This window comes from Meleagris gallopavo, chromosome 2 (assembly GCF_000146605.3).
Source record: "Meleagris gallopavo isolate NT-WF06-2002-E0010 breed Aviagen turkey brand Nicholas breeding stock chromosome 2, Turkey_5.1, whole genome shotgun sequence".
Classification (NCBI taxonomy): domain Eukaryota; kingdom Metazoa; phylum Chordata; class Aves; order Galliformes; family Phasianidae; genus Meleagris; species Meleagris gallopavo.
In genome coordinates, this window is record NC_015012.2 from 103,540,630 (window position 1) to 103,555,102 (window position 14,473).

General features: G+C 44.3%; 1 protein-coding gene across 17 annotated transcripts in view; it reads right to left on the reverse strand.

The window, feature by feature from the left end:
• The window catches only part of DTNB (dystrobrevin beta), a 140,912-nt gene that overhangs the window by 82,045 nt on the left and 44,394 nt on the right, over window positions 1-14,473 (reverse strand). For 15 of the 17 annotated variants that reach the window (XM_031552623.1, XM_031552630.1, XM_031552628.1 and 12 more), the window contains one exon: window positions 8,772-8,896. In XM_031552623.1, the coding sequence (XP_031408483.1) occupies window positions 8,772-8,896 (125 nt within the window). Of the gene's footprint in view, window positions 1-7,073; window positions 7,192-8,767; window positions 8,897-14,473 lie in introns of those variants that run through there. The other 2 variants (XM_019613341.2, XM_031552634.1) reach the window with 2 other exon arrangements.

Below are 14,473 nucleotides of genomic sequence, written 5' to 3' on the forward strand. Positions count from 1 at the left end.
CGCGACCCCCCTCCGCTCCCCGCTCCGCTCCCCCTCCGGTCCCAGCGCTGCCGCCGGGGTCGGGACTCGAACGCGCGGCCCCGGAGCTGCGCCCCGGATGCGCCGCACGGCGGCGGTTACCGCGGCAACCACAGAGCGGTACACGGTCAGGCTGATGAGGAGGTCTCGGATTTGCTCTTCTTTTACAGTGAGAACTACGTTGGCGACTGCGTTGAAAAATAGCGTTTTGTCGTTGGGAAGGTGCTCTATCAAAGAGGGATGTTGTGCTCTTTGTAGCTGTTGTAGTTTCCAGGGAAATTAAGCAGGAGGCATTACTTTTGGAGCAGCCCGAGACAATTCCTCTTCACTCGGTGTGGCTCAGGCAAGCCAAAAGGTTGAACATCCACAACCTCTGCCATTGATAAAGATGATGAAGAGCACCAGACGGACCCCTGGGGGACACCACTCATCAGCACCTCCACCTGGACACAGAGCTGCTGACCACAACCCTGCGGCTGCCACCTCCCACCCGATTCCTTATCCACCAATAATCCATCCAGCTCTCAAATCCACACCTCTTCTACACAGAGATGTGACCACGTCCAGGATCTCACACAAGTCAGGGCAGATGACAGCAGTTGCCCTTCCCTTTGTCCACTGATGTCATCTCTCCATCATAGAAGGCCACCAGGTGGGTCAGGCACAATCTGCCCTTGGTGATGCTGTGCTGGCTATCTCTGACCAACTGCCCATCCCTCATGTGTCTTAACATGCTTTCCAGGAGGATATGCTCCATGATCTTCCCAGCACAGAGGTGAGGGTCACCAGTGTGTAATACCATGGTTCTCTTTTCTCCCTTTCTTAAAAATGGGAGTGATATTTCCCTTTTTCCAGTCACAGACTCATGGAATCACAGAATGGTTTGTGTTGGAAGGGACCTTTAAGCTCACGCAGTTCCAACCCTCTGATGTAGGCAGGGACACCTCCCTCCAGCCCAGGTTGCTCACAGCCCCATCCAGCCTGGCCTGCAATGCTTCCATGGAGGGGCATCCACAGCCTCGCAGGGCAACCTGTTCAGTGTCTCACCACCCTCACAGTAAAGAATTTCTTCCTGATATCCAGTCTGAATCTGCCCTCTTCCAGTTTAAAGCCATCTCCCCTCATCCTGTCGCTACCTGCCCTTACAAAAAGTCCCTCCCCAGCTTTCCCGTAGGGCCCTCCAGGCACTGGAAGGCTGCCATAAGGTCTCCTGAGAGCCTTCTCTTCTCCACATCGCACAGCCCCAGCTCTCTCAGCCTGTTCCCGTAGGGGAGGTGCTCCAGCCCTCTGATCATCTCCGTGGCCCTCCTCTGGACCTGCTCCAACAGCTCCACGTCCTTCTCGTGTTGGGGGCTCCAGAACTGGACGCAGCGCTGCAGGCGAGGTCTCAGGAGAGCAGAGCAGAGGGGCGGAATCACCTTCCTCGCCCTGCTGGTCACACTTCTATTGATGCAACCCAGGATTCGGTCGGCCTTCCGGGCTGCAATCACACACCGCCAGCTGTGTTGAGTCTTCCGTCAACCGACAGCCCCAAATCCTCCTCAGGGCTGCTCTCAAGCCGTTCTCCACCCAACCTGCGTCTACGCCTGTGGTTGCTCCGAGCCACAAACGGGACCTTGCACTCGGCCTTGTTGAGCTCCATGAGGTTGGCACGGGCCCACCTCTCCAGCCTGCCCGGGTCCCTCTGGACGGCATCCCTTCCCTCTGGTGTCAGCCGCAGCGCTCAGCTTGGTCTCACCTGCAGACTCGCTGAGGGCGCACTCGATCCCGCTGTCCGTGTCGCCTACAAAGACGTTAAACAGCAGTGGTTCCAACAGCGATCCCTGAGGAATGCCTCTTGTCACCGGTCTCCACTTGGACACTGAGCCATTGACAGCACTCTGAGTGAAACCATCCAGCCAGTTCCTTATCCAGCAAGCGGTCTATCCATCAGATCCATTTTTCTCCAGGGTCAAATGCCTTGCAGCACAAGTCCAAGTAGATGACATCATTTGCTCCTCCTTTATCCACTGACACTGTAACTCCATCATAAAAGACCACCAAGTTTGTCAGGCACAACTTGCCCTTAGCGAAGCCATGTTGGTTACCACTCATCACCTCATCTTTATTTTCTATGTGCCTTAGTAGGGCCTTCAGGAGGATCCACTCCATGATCTTGCCAGCCACAGAGGTGAGACTGACCGGCCTGTTGTTCCCTGGATCTTCTTTTTTTCCCTTCTTGAAAATGGGGGTTATGTTTCCTCTTTTCCAAACAATGAGAACTTCACCAAACTGCCATAACCTTTCAAATATGATGGATGGTAGCTTGGCAACCTCATCCGTCAGTTCCCTCAGAACCAGTGATGGATTTTGTTTGGTCACATGGACTCATGCACATTCAGGATCTTTCGATGGTCTCCAACCTGATCTTTACTTACAGCAGGCAGATCTGCCTTCTCCAAGTTCTTCTCATTGCTTTCTGCAATTTGGGCAGTGTGGCTAGAGCCCTTGCCAGTGAAGACTGATGCAAAGAAGCCTTTGAGCACCTCGCTTTCTCTGTATCCTTTGTGACCAAGTCTTCAGTTTCCTTCTGGAGAGGGCTTACATCCTCCCTGACCTTCTTATCACTGATAAATCTGTAGAATTCCTTGTTCCCTTTTATGTCCTTGGCTAGATTTAATTCTGTCAGGATTTTAGTTTTCCTGATCTGATGCCTGGCTGCTTGGACAACTTCTTTGTAGTCCTTCCAGGTAACCTGATCCTGCTTCCACTCCCTACAGACTTTCTTTTTGAGCTTAAGTGAGTCCAGGAGCATCTTGGTGATCCACCGAGGTCTCCTGGCATTCTTGCCCGCCTTTTCGGGATGATTTTAGAGGTCTTTTCCAACCTAAGCCATTCTATAGCTCCATGAAAACATGAGCTAAGTATCAACAAAGTCTTTTTGAATGGATTAAGGTTCTTCAGGTACCAAAAACACCTGTCAGTTCACAATTTTTGAAATCAAATGGTCTTAGTGGATTTTTACAGCTACCACAGAAGATTTGAGACTTTTTATTATAAAGTATATACAAATTTAGTCTTGATAAACATTGTGGATAAAGAAGATTCATAAAGTAGTAAGCAATGTTGACATGGTGATCACAAACAGTAATCCTGATCAACAAGCCAAGCACTAAGTGACCTCTGTGACATCTCTGATGCCACAGTTGGATGAGCCATGGGCCACCTAGTGCTGGCAATCAGCCACGGCAGGGGATTGGAACTATGACATCTCTGATGTCATAGATGCAGAGAATAAAGCTGTGTTTCAGAAGGCAGTGGCTACAAAAAGCATCAGGGATTGTAGCAGGCATGTAAGGCAATCTGCAGGCAGCAGAGCTAACCTGATCCTGCAGCACAGACATGGAGATGTATTAGTGCTTGGATCAGCAGAGAAGGGAAAAGAGAACAAGTGCTGGAAATGAAACACAGCTTAAGTGAAAAATCTGAAATAAGACACAAATATTAAGCAGGAATGATAAGCAGTCCCTTAAACAATTACTCAAGAATTGGCACCTTTGTAACCTCTTAAAACCAAGAAGGTGTGCCTTTCTGTTAGATAACCTTTCCCGAACACAAATTACTGGGCTTGGAAGGGAAGGAATGTGGTGACATTTAATGATCAATGAGTAGCAGGTGGTCAGAGAGGCTGGTTTAATATTTTCTGATCTTAACTTCTATGAAGTCATCTTTGATGTATGTTTGCAATAAATACCAGCAACCAAAGCATATCTCTGGTTCCTTTGCTTTGTGTTGATAGGAATTTTATTTCATCTATTTAAGAAGCTGATTTGGATCAGCAAGTCCCACTGCTAGGAGGAAAGATCTGTACTGTCTTGGAGCTTTTTTGCAGGGTTTTCCTGGAAGCTTCCCTACACAGAAGGAAACCAGTGATTTGTTTGCAATTGTCACTGAAATTCAGCAGTCTGATGAGGAAGCTGGAGGATGAAGGAGCACAACAGTGCTGTATCAGATCTGCTGCTACCTCTACCCAAAGCAAGGCAGTTTCAGCAGCAAAGCACTCTGTAATATTTTACAGAAGTGTAAAACGACACCCTGATAAGCAGCTTTTTCGGTACCACGCTGCACACCAACTTCCTCGTCATGGCAGGAGAGATGAGCTTTTCTTCCCTCTCTGATCCTCAGAGCTTTTTGGCAACTGCAAGATAAAGGTTCTTACCAAAAGCAGACTCATTACCTTATCCGCGGAGGTTTTAGCTCATACTGCAAAAGCAATAGGAATCTGGGTCAAGAAAAAGACAGGTTTGTAGGCATTTTCAGGGCAATGTTGTACCCCCAGAGGCTAACATGAGTGCAAGGGGAAGACCTCACCCTTGGTGCTGGGTGGTGGAGAGGTCCCTGTCAGCTTGGCTTCTGTTCATTTTTCAAGCTTTACAGTAGCAGTAGATAAGGGGATCATTGCTCCCTCCAGGGCTTTAAGTTGAAGCAATGGCAGATACCCAACTCATTGATGCCCGGGGAAACGTTCATGGGGAAAAGAAGGGAACAAAGTTTTTGAATTGTCAAACAAGATAAAATTCCTGGCCATGTATATCTGATGGGACTGGAAACGTTCGTAACCCACAAACTGGTATTCTTACTGTAACTCCTCCACAAAGATCTTACAAACTATGTTTAGCACTATCAGTCAATAACACCAACACGAATGCATGGAGGAAAAGGACCTGGGGGTGATGGTCAGTAGATGGTTGAACATGAGCCAGCACTGTACCCAGGTGGCCAAGAAGATCAAGGCTTGTATCAGAATTAGTGTAGCCAGATTGCCTTATGGAGCACATCCCTGGTGCTCCTTCAGTAGATTCTGTGAACTACCCACATTGAAACTGCTGTATGTGTTTTCCATAGATCATAAGGGTGGAAGGAAATACTGCAGTAAGAGAGGCTTCTGTCAAGCACAGAACAAAACCAGACTGGCATTTGTATTTGATTAAAAAATACTCTCCTCTTAGTTTTAAAGTTTCAGTATTCCACCACATTCATTTTGCTAATCTATTCTAACCACTACTTACACTTACTATTAAAAACCTATTTTTTACTTTCATTCTAAATCTGTCTAGCTTCATCTCCTGGTCAGTCTATGTTTAAGCCTGTCTGTTAAAGCTCCTTGGACGATACTTCCTTTTCGTAGGATAGATATTTCTAAAACTATCAAATCATCCCAATATCGATGAATTAAATAGATAAAGCACATCACTTGAGCTGCTGGAGTCTTTGAACTCAAGCTTGTGCATCTTCTAGTATCCCTTCCCAGGCCTTGAATTCTTTTCACTGACCTTTTCAACCTTTCCATCTTTTTGGTCCTGCAGTATCTGCCTGTTTGTGGGTGCTCTCATCAGTTCTGCTGACCAGGACCTCTCCACCCCCAAGGGTGAGGTCTTCTCCTTGCACTCACGTTAGTCCCTGGGGCTACAACATAGCCCTAAAAATGCACATCCAACCAATTATGTGCCGTGACCTCCACAACTTTTAGGGTCATTTTTCTTTGCGTTCTGTCCTTTTAATATTCTTCATTCCTCCAATAGTTTTCTAATTTCATAGAATCATAGAAGCATTCAGATTAGAAGGAAGACCTCTAAGATCACCAAATCCATCCCAACCCACCCCACCATGCCCACTGCCCACGTCCCTCACATGAACCTCCCCTGCTGCAACTTAAGGCCATTACCTCTCATCCTACTACTAGATACCAGGGAAAAGACACCAACCCTCACCTCACTGCCTAGCAGCGACTTTATATTTTTCCTCCTGGCCACTAAAACATGAATTAACTGCACAGAGGCCAGGTCAGCAGGACCTTGTTTCAAACCAAGCACTATTCAGGAATCTTCCTGCCCAGTTACATCAAGGACAACTAGCTCAGCACTTGGTTTTCAATTCGTTGTGTATCTGCTGATGATTGTTTTCCAAATGGTGCAATGCTCATACTAAGTGCATGACTTCAACAGCATCACTTCACTAATCAAAACTAATCTGATCAAGAAGATACAAACTGAGTCTGACTACATTACGTTGCCAAAAGCCCACGTATGTTGATTGGCACGAGTTAGGTTTCTGTTTACTGGTCAACAAATTAGCTTCTCTACTGCTCCATTAGTTTATTTGCCATCAAAGTCATGTTGGTAAACTCAACGTGTCAGATACTGCCCTGTGCGATTTCAATCTCTTTCCCTCCCTGGAAAAAGAAAGAACAGGCATTTTCCTCCTGCACTCTGGGACTTTCCGATTGCCCAAGACATCAACAACCAGCAGCAAGTTTCCAAATTAAGGAACTCTGCACCTATTTCTGTTGGAACCGAAAACATAGAAGGTGAAATCCCAGATCCTTTTGGATTATCTCTGAAAGGGACCAACAGCACACCGCACAACTGCTCACAGCCAAACCACAGCCTGGAAACTGCTCTGGAAACTCTCATCAGCACTGACCAATTTTATTATTTTAAGGCAGCAAAAGGACAGTTTCATTCTGTTCTCTATTATCTACACTAACAACATATGCCCATTCCTCTGTCCCCTCAGCAATCCTTTTTTTCAAGTCCCTCTCCTATACTGCATAACTCACAGTTTGCATTCTTTCTACCAATCTTTTCTTGTTCCCTGGAGCAGTGCAGCTTTCTTCTTGCCACCCTTCCAAAGCTTTCCTGCAGGGTGACACTTGGCCAAGTGTTCTTAGACGGCTCCTAGTTATTAATATCTTTATGTTCGCATTATTTACTCAGCTGACATTGATTCCAGCTTTGTGAGACAGACTGCTAAGTGCTGTAAGATGCTGATGTGCACCTCATTTACATGCAAGAACTGTAATCAGGTCATGATCACTTGCACCTAAATAATGACTCATTGTAGCCCTGAGCAATTTCTCTTTGTAAGCTGAATGCCAGCAAAGAATTCACCCTGGATATGTCCCTTTTCATGCTTAAAAACTCTTTCCTCTATTTTTATTTTCTATTCCCTTTAAGAAATTCCCACGGTATCACTCGTACAGAAAACCCAAAAACCAGAACCACCACTGTAATCACTTTCATGCACTGCACTTATGGAATTGCATATTCTTTTATTTCCTTTAGAGGCATTATATGTTGTACGCTCCAAATTGTGAATGCTGGTGAGCTCCAGCTAGGCAGCAGCACAGACAATCTTAAGAGAAAAATGTGAACAGATTCAGGATGATTCATCAGTTGAGAAAATTTATAACCACAAAATCCTTTTCTATGAGTCTGAGCAGGACCTCACAACAGAAAATCCACATTTAAAGCTTAATGACAAACTGCACAGCAGCCAAACCACAACACAGAGGTAAGGCAGTCTAATTCTGGGGACAACGAGCAGCCTTGTCCTTGTACATCCAATATGTCTTTCATTAAGGAGGGCTCTGAACTGAACAGTAGCATGACAGACTTTTTCTTTTTTTTTTTTTTTATTTATGAGTTGAATTACACAGTGAACATTAGAACAATGATATCCCATTGCATCACGTCCAGCTCCACTCAGTGCACAGGACTGGAGAAAGTATCATTGTTGGGAAATATTCCGTGATAAAAAGAGAAAACAATCACATGGCTAACTACAAATTGGTAAAGCTCAAAACTATGTTTTTAAGGAGTTGAGCACTGTAACTACTTTTTCAGATCAAGTTATGGATCTTCCATGCTTGATACAAAAGAAAAGCACACCACGCTAAGCCTCACTGCTCCACCTTCCTGATACCTCGACAAGTCACTCTCCAGCTTTCTCTTACTGAAAGGAGTGTATAAACAGCCCACAAAAATCGTCCAGCACCAGGAAAGGTCACAGCAGCACATGCTCATGTTGAACTTTCAGCAGTTCTAAGACATTCAGATTTGAGTTATTTGGTTTTCCATTCAGATATTGTGACAACAGACACCAGATCAAGAAGAACCTAATATTTATGACAACATCCAAAGGAAAACAGATGTGCATCAACTCTGCTTACTCTCGGAACTGCAAAATGCTGCATACTCCTGAACACAGGAGTCCTCCATTTTATCTAAATTATATCTCTTTGCTCCTCCTTCCTCCCTCTTCTCTGTACCACGTGCTTCAATTTATCCACATGAGAAGTCTGTGACTTCTCTCAAAGTCCTACAGATGTTAAAAAACATAGAATCATAGGATCATAGAATGGCCTGGGTTGAAAAGGACCACAATGATCATGTAGTTCCAACCCCCTGCTATGTGCAGGGTCACCAACCAGCAGACCAGGCTGCCCAGAGCCACATCCAGCCTGGCCTTGAATGCCTCCAGGGATGGGACATCCACAGTCTCCTTGGGCAACCTGTTCCCGTGTTCCACCACCCTGTGGGTGAAAAACTTCCTCCTAATATCTAACCTAAACCTCCCCCGTGTCAGTTTAAAACCATTCCCCCTTGTCCTATCAATATCCACCCTTGTAAACAGCTGTTAAAATAGATTTATTGGGAGCTCAGTTTATTAAAAATAGAATGTGCCAGAATTTGAGGATTTTCTGAAGTTTTACTCTCCCTGGCAAATCAGGGAGGCAGACTGATTTCAGGTGGGTTCAAACTAACACCAGTACAATGGTATTCTATCAAAATCATTCCATCAGTTTGACTTTATAATTCCAACCCAAGGCTTCTTTCCAAAGTCTCATACAACCACACAGCCTTAGATTCATACCATTAATTACTTTATATTGCTGATTAAGTGGAAGCCCGATTACAACAACAGATACTCACACTATATGTGCAAGATCAAGTGGCTTCTCTGGGTGCTCAGGAAACACAGGACGAGGTGGTTCTCTGCTTGGTACACAGCCAAGTGATTTACTGATTGCATGGCTCAGCTTCTTCGCAGGCGATTTCTGGTTTGGAAAAGAGTGACCAAAATGAGACCACTGTTACAAAGAGCAGGGAAATGTGTGCAATCAGATAACAGAGAAACATGAAAAAGAGAGTTTTCAGAAATATTCATTTCTGCTACACCACACCAAGGAATTGCAGAATCATACGATGGTTGAGTTGGAAGGAACCTCTAAAGGTCATCTATTAGTACAGAAACTGCACAGACGAGCAAGTTGGGTTTTGTTGGCTTTTTTGGGAGGGGGTTGGTGGTTTGTTAGTTGCATTTTTTTTTCTTTTTAGTGTTATAATACTGAAAAATGAAAGTAGTTTAACAAAAATATGTAACTTCAAGAAATACACTGCTTGGTGTTTGTGTCAGAACTGAGAACCAGTGCAGGGATTTCCCACCCGCTCTGACAAGGACCTTCTGGACACAGGTGTTGTATTCTGGGGAAGGGCAAGGGAAGAAATAAAGAACTGACGTAGGAGGAGATTCATCACCTATCTTACAATGTTGTTCGCTCCACTGAGCTCAAGTTTACAATTTGGAGGCCAAAAAATTCTTTTTTGGGAAGTAACCCATCAGTGCTGTGTTTCTGATCAAACCCCCCACACAGATGCCGCAACCCTGTGGCTGATTGCTAGTCCCTCTCACTTCCTATTTCTGTAAGATGCTCCAGTGGGAAATTTGGTTCAATTCTGAATGCACTTTTAATCACAGAATTAATAAAGCTGGAAAAGACATGTAAGATCAAGAACAACTATTAACCCACCCCACCATGCCCACTGCCCACCTCCCTCAGAGGTGACAATTACTAACAATGGATTACGCAGTTAATAATTACCAACCAGTGAGCTTCTTCATCTCTGGGCCTCTTGGCTTTAGCAAAATACAACAGGCAATGAAGGTTTTTAGAGTAGGGAATCTGTGTGTGAGAATGTTGTTCCCTCTGAGCTTACGCAGTTTGTAGTAGCAGATCACAATGCATTTTAAGTAAAACACTCAACTAAATTGGAAAATAATGGAAGATAAAAATTCCTTTCAAATTAGAAAAGAAATATGAGTTGGATGCCCCTAAGAATACAGTAGGACTTCTGATTCTTAACTGGAGTTTTATTACCTTCTCCCATTCTCTTACAATTCAAGCCAGAGCTAAGTAAGAACTGTGAAAGGCATGACTGGAGGCTGCCTCTTGGAACTCGTGATGAATGTCGGTTTGGAAACAAAACCACAGAAACATGGAATCACTAAGGTTGGAAGGGACCTCCAAGATCAACAAGCCCAACCATCACCACCACACCCACTGAAATTTCTTATGGTAATGTCTTCCTGTTAGTACAGGTGGGCGAGGATTCCCCTGGTGGACAAAGTGGCTTTGGACACAGCTGAAAAGGGCCACTTGCCTCTTCAGTGTGTAGCTTTGGGCTCTGCAGACAGATCTTAGCCCCATCCAAGCACTAATGCAAAACTCCTTGGCTGGATGTACAGATTCTTATGGTTGAAGTGCACAGCGCTCTCACCACAGAGGGTTCTACAGAGGAGCATCTGCCTTTAATTATTTTGAAAACTAATGAAAAATCACAATTCATGCTTTACGTTATTTCCTACCAAACCCACAGTAAAATTCAAATTATCATCTTTCATTTTGCTATCACATGCAACGATAGTAAAAAATTCTGGGTTTCCTTAATTCACCCTACGTATTGGAAATTCCCACATACATTTATCTCTAAATGTTCTCTGCTTCTAGTCTCGGTGTATTTCTTTCCTTGCCCTTTATCGTGTTCATCTTCTGGTTTCTGCACAGATCATCTATCTCACAGTGCCTTTCCTGTGACCTCTCTGCAGCACTCTAGCCTATTTTAAAAGTGTTTTTCCACTGTGGTAACAAACACTGCATCCTGTCGTGCTACACCACCATTTATATTGTCGAGCAAATGCGGTGCTGCCTAGAATGCAGAAATAGAGCAACTTCACTTTGTGAAAATGATAGAGGAGAGATAATTTCCATCGATTCCAACTTTTGCATGATGATTCTCAGTGTGGCTGAGAGTGAAAAAGGCAGAGCGTGCTGAAGAAGCACTTCATTGGCAAGTGTACCTGGTAGGGATAGCTGGTTCCTCTGAGAAATAGCATTTTATTTTTTCTCCCAATGAGCTGAGTTCTACTTTTCTGTCTGTTTGACATCTTCATTAAGCATCTCTGAATCACAGAATCATTAAGGTTGAAGAAGACCTCTGAGATCCCCAAGTCCAACCCCAGCCCACCCCACCATGTCCCCTGTCCATGTCCCTCAGTGCCACATCCCCACGGTTCTGGAACACCTCCAGGGTTGGTGACCCCACCACCTCCCTGGGCAGCTGTGCCAATGGATCACCATGTCTCTTTCAGGGAACAAGTTCTTCCTAATGCACTCCCTACCTCCTAGAAAAGCAAACAGAAGCCCTGTAGTCCCACGATCCTCTCCTCCACCACTGACACCACCACAAACTCCTCCAGTAACACTGTCCACATGCCCATCTCTAACACCACCAAAGTTTTACCATCGTCTTCCCCAGCTGTTCCTTCTTGACTTCAATCTATATTTGTAAATAGCTGGGAGCAAACTATGTTTCATGAACTATTTGAAACTTTCCATCCCACTGGGATCTCAGTCAGCTGGGTACTTGGACACGCCACTATGGTATCCCCAGCAGCCTCCAGGTTTCACACATCCTACAATCCAATTTATGCTCTTCAGGTTTAGATGAAAACACTGTCTGTGTGCCTTTAGTTTCAAATACTTTCAGCCATCACCAATGTCCTTGGGGCCCAAGATAATTCCTCTTCACTCAATGCAGCCCCAAGCAAGCCAAAAGGTTGGATATTTATGGTTTAAGGAACCAAGGAGGCTTTTCAATAGATACATTTCAGTGTCTGGTTGCTGAACATCTCAGAGGTCCCCTTCTTTTCAGACTGGTTACTTAAGATGCACAGTTCTGGGTTTCCTGTCCTCTGAACACCTCTGAAGTTCCTCATCTGAGGTGGACAACTGAATTATGGATAAACCAACTATCAGCTCCAGAATTGTTTCTCTAACATCACTTACAACATTACTTTTTAGATTATTTGAACATTTTTTTCAGTTCAAGGACTGAGCAGAGCAGGTAAATAGTATCAAACCCTTCTTTCTGCAGGCACAGCACTCACATGGCTGGCCTCAGGCTTTGTGCAGCTCCGGCAGCAGGAAGCAGCAAAACCATATTCTTCAGTGTCATAGGTCAGAAGGTGGAGATTCTGAAGGGAGGTTTTTTCTTCTCCCCTGTTGGGCTCACAAGCCCTGCACTGTGGTGTGCCCTCAGTTAGTACTGTGTCCCTTCAGCCCCTGAGGACAGAATGGAACAAGCTCCAGATGTTGTATTACTTTAAGGCAGTCTAAGTGGAAAATTAAACGAACTAGAAATATAGGAGAAGCAATTTTGCAAACAAAATCTTATTAACAACTACTTACAGTATTGCTAAACCATAACCTTGTTGATAACAGGGTCTGCCTGTTATTCTCCATTTGATTAGTGCTCACTGTAATGGCTTCCCAATGAAAGTCAAGATTTTATCCCTATTGACACAGAACATTTGCTGGGTTTATTGATAAGTCTTCCGAAGCCATTCATTGAAGGGTGCTTACAACTAACAAAGCACAGTTATCTATAGAAGATCATGGAGCGGATCCTCCTGGAAGAGATGTTAAGTACATGTGAAATGAAGAGGTGATCAGAGACAGGCAGCACAGCTTCATCAAGGGCAGATTGTCCCTGACCTTCTGTGATGGAGCGATGGCACTGGTAGACAAAGCAAGGACAACTGTTGTCTGCCTGGACTTGCGTGAAGCCTTGGACATGGTCCCCCACCACATCCTATCTCTACATTGGAGAGATGTGAGTTCGAAGGCTGGACTTTTCGGTGGATAAAGAATTGGTTGGAAGGTCACAGCCAGACGGTTGTAGTTAACAACTCTACGTCCAGATGGAGGCAGTGATGAGACGAGTACCCCAGGGGTTGTTCATCTTGGGTCTGGTGCACTTCAACAGCTTTATCAGTATCAAGGACAGTGGGATCAACTGTAGTTCAAGTGAGTTTGTCGATGGCACCAAGCTGAGTGGTGCAGTTGATACAAGACAAAGGGGAGATGCCATCCAGAGGGATCTGGACAGGCTCGAAAAGGGGGCACAAGTGAACCTGATGAGGTCTAACAAGGCCAAGTGCAGGATGTTGCACTTGGGCCACTCAATCCTAGATTTGAGTACAGACTGGGAGAACACATTGAGAGCAGCCCTGCGGAGAAGGACTTGGGGGTCCTGGTGGATGAAAAACTGGATATGAGTCAGCAGTGTGCACCTGCAGCCTGGAATGCCAACAGCAGCTTGGGCTGCATCCACAGAGGGGTGGGAGTGGAGCAGGGAGGGGACTGTGCCCCTCTACTCTGTCCTCGTGAAGTATCACCTACACTACTGTGGCCCCCAGCATAGACAAATAAATAGATGGGTAGACAGAAAATAATGGAAGATACTGCTCCTCTTCTAAAAGATCCCCCTTCCATACTCATTTTAAAGGAGACTACTAAGTGTGTGATGGTATTTTATGCATCACTGAACTTTTTAGTATATTCAGAATGCTTTGTTGCTTAAGAACCAACCAGTCAAAAAAGAAAAAAAGCCACAGTAAATCATTGGAAAGGTTCAGAAATATGTTTCTAGAGACAGAACAAGAAATACTGTTTTAGATTACAGGAACATAAATGCTTGTTATGATTGCCTTACTGTTTACTGAAATCCCCTGAATTTCCCCACTTTGTCCTTAATTTCTACCTTCTGCCTTTGCTTCACCTGTAAGTAATCTTTAGTCTCTTGATGGAAACTTGCTTTGATTTGGATTCTGACTATACCAAACTCCTCCTACCTTTTATTCCTTCAGCTCATGTCCTCCCATATCTTTATATTTGTTCTACCTAATCCTCCTACAAACACAGCACATGTACACAAGAACATCTTTTAAAAATGTTTCTTCCATTTCAGCTGCTGCTGCAATTTCTTACTAAGACAAGCTAACCCTTGTTTCTGAATAACAAAACAACATTTTCTGCTGCTAAAATTCCTTTCCTTCTACAGATTTCTGAGCAAATTGCCTTTAAGTATCGAAGTCTTTTTTAGATGATAGTTTAACTGCTGCCTGGTACTAAGCCCCAGCTTTCTAAATTAAACAGTCATACCATAATGATTCTTTCTCATGGAGATAATTGCTAATTATAATCCAATCATCATCTGATCTCTTCAAAAAAGTAAAAAATAAGACTTAAATTTTTTGCCAGAAAATCAGTTTTTATATCTATAATTGTCTATCATTACGTTAGATGTGATTATCACACAGTCCTTTTCTTTTAAAGAAATACTGTGTTTAAAGATGCCACTTGGATACAGGTCCTTCCTGAGACTGGTTTACCTTTCTGAGGAGGAAAGGAATCGCAAACTCTAAGACTTGTTAAGCTAGAATAGAAGGAAAGTAATAATAGTAATAATAACATATGTAAAAAGTAGAACTGTGGTGAAGAGGGGAAGAAAAC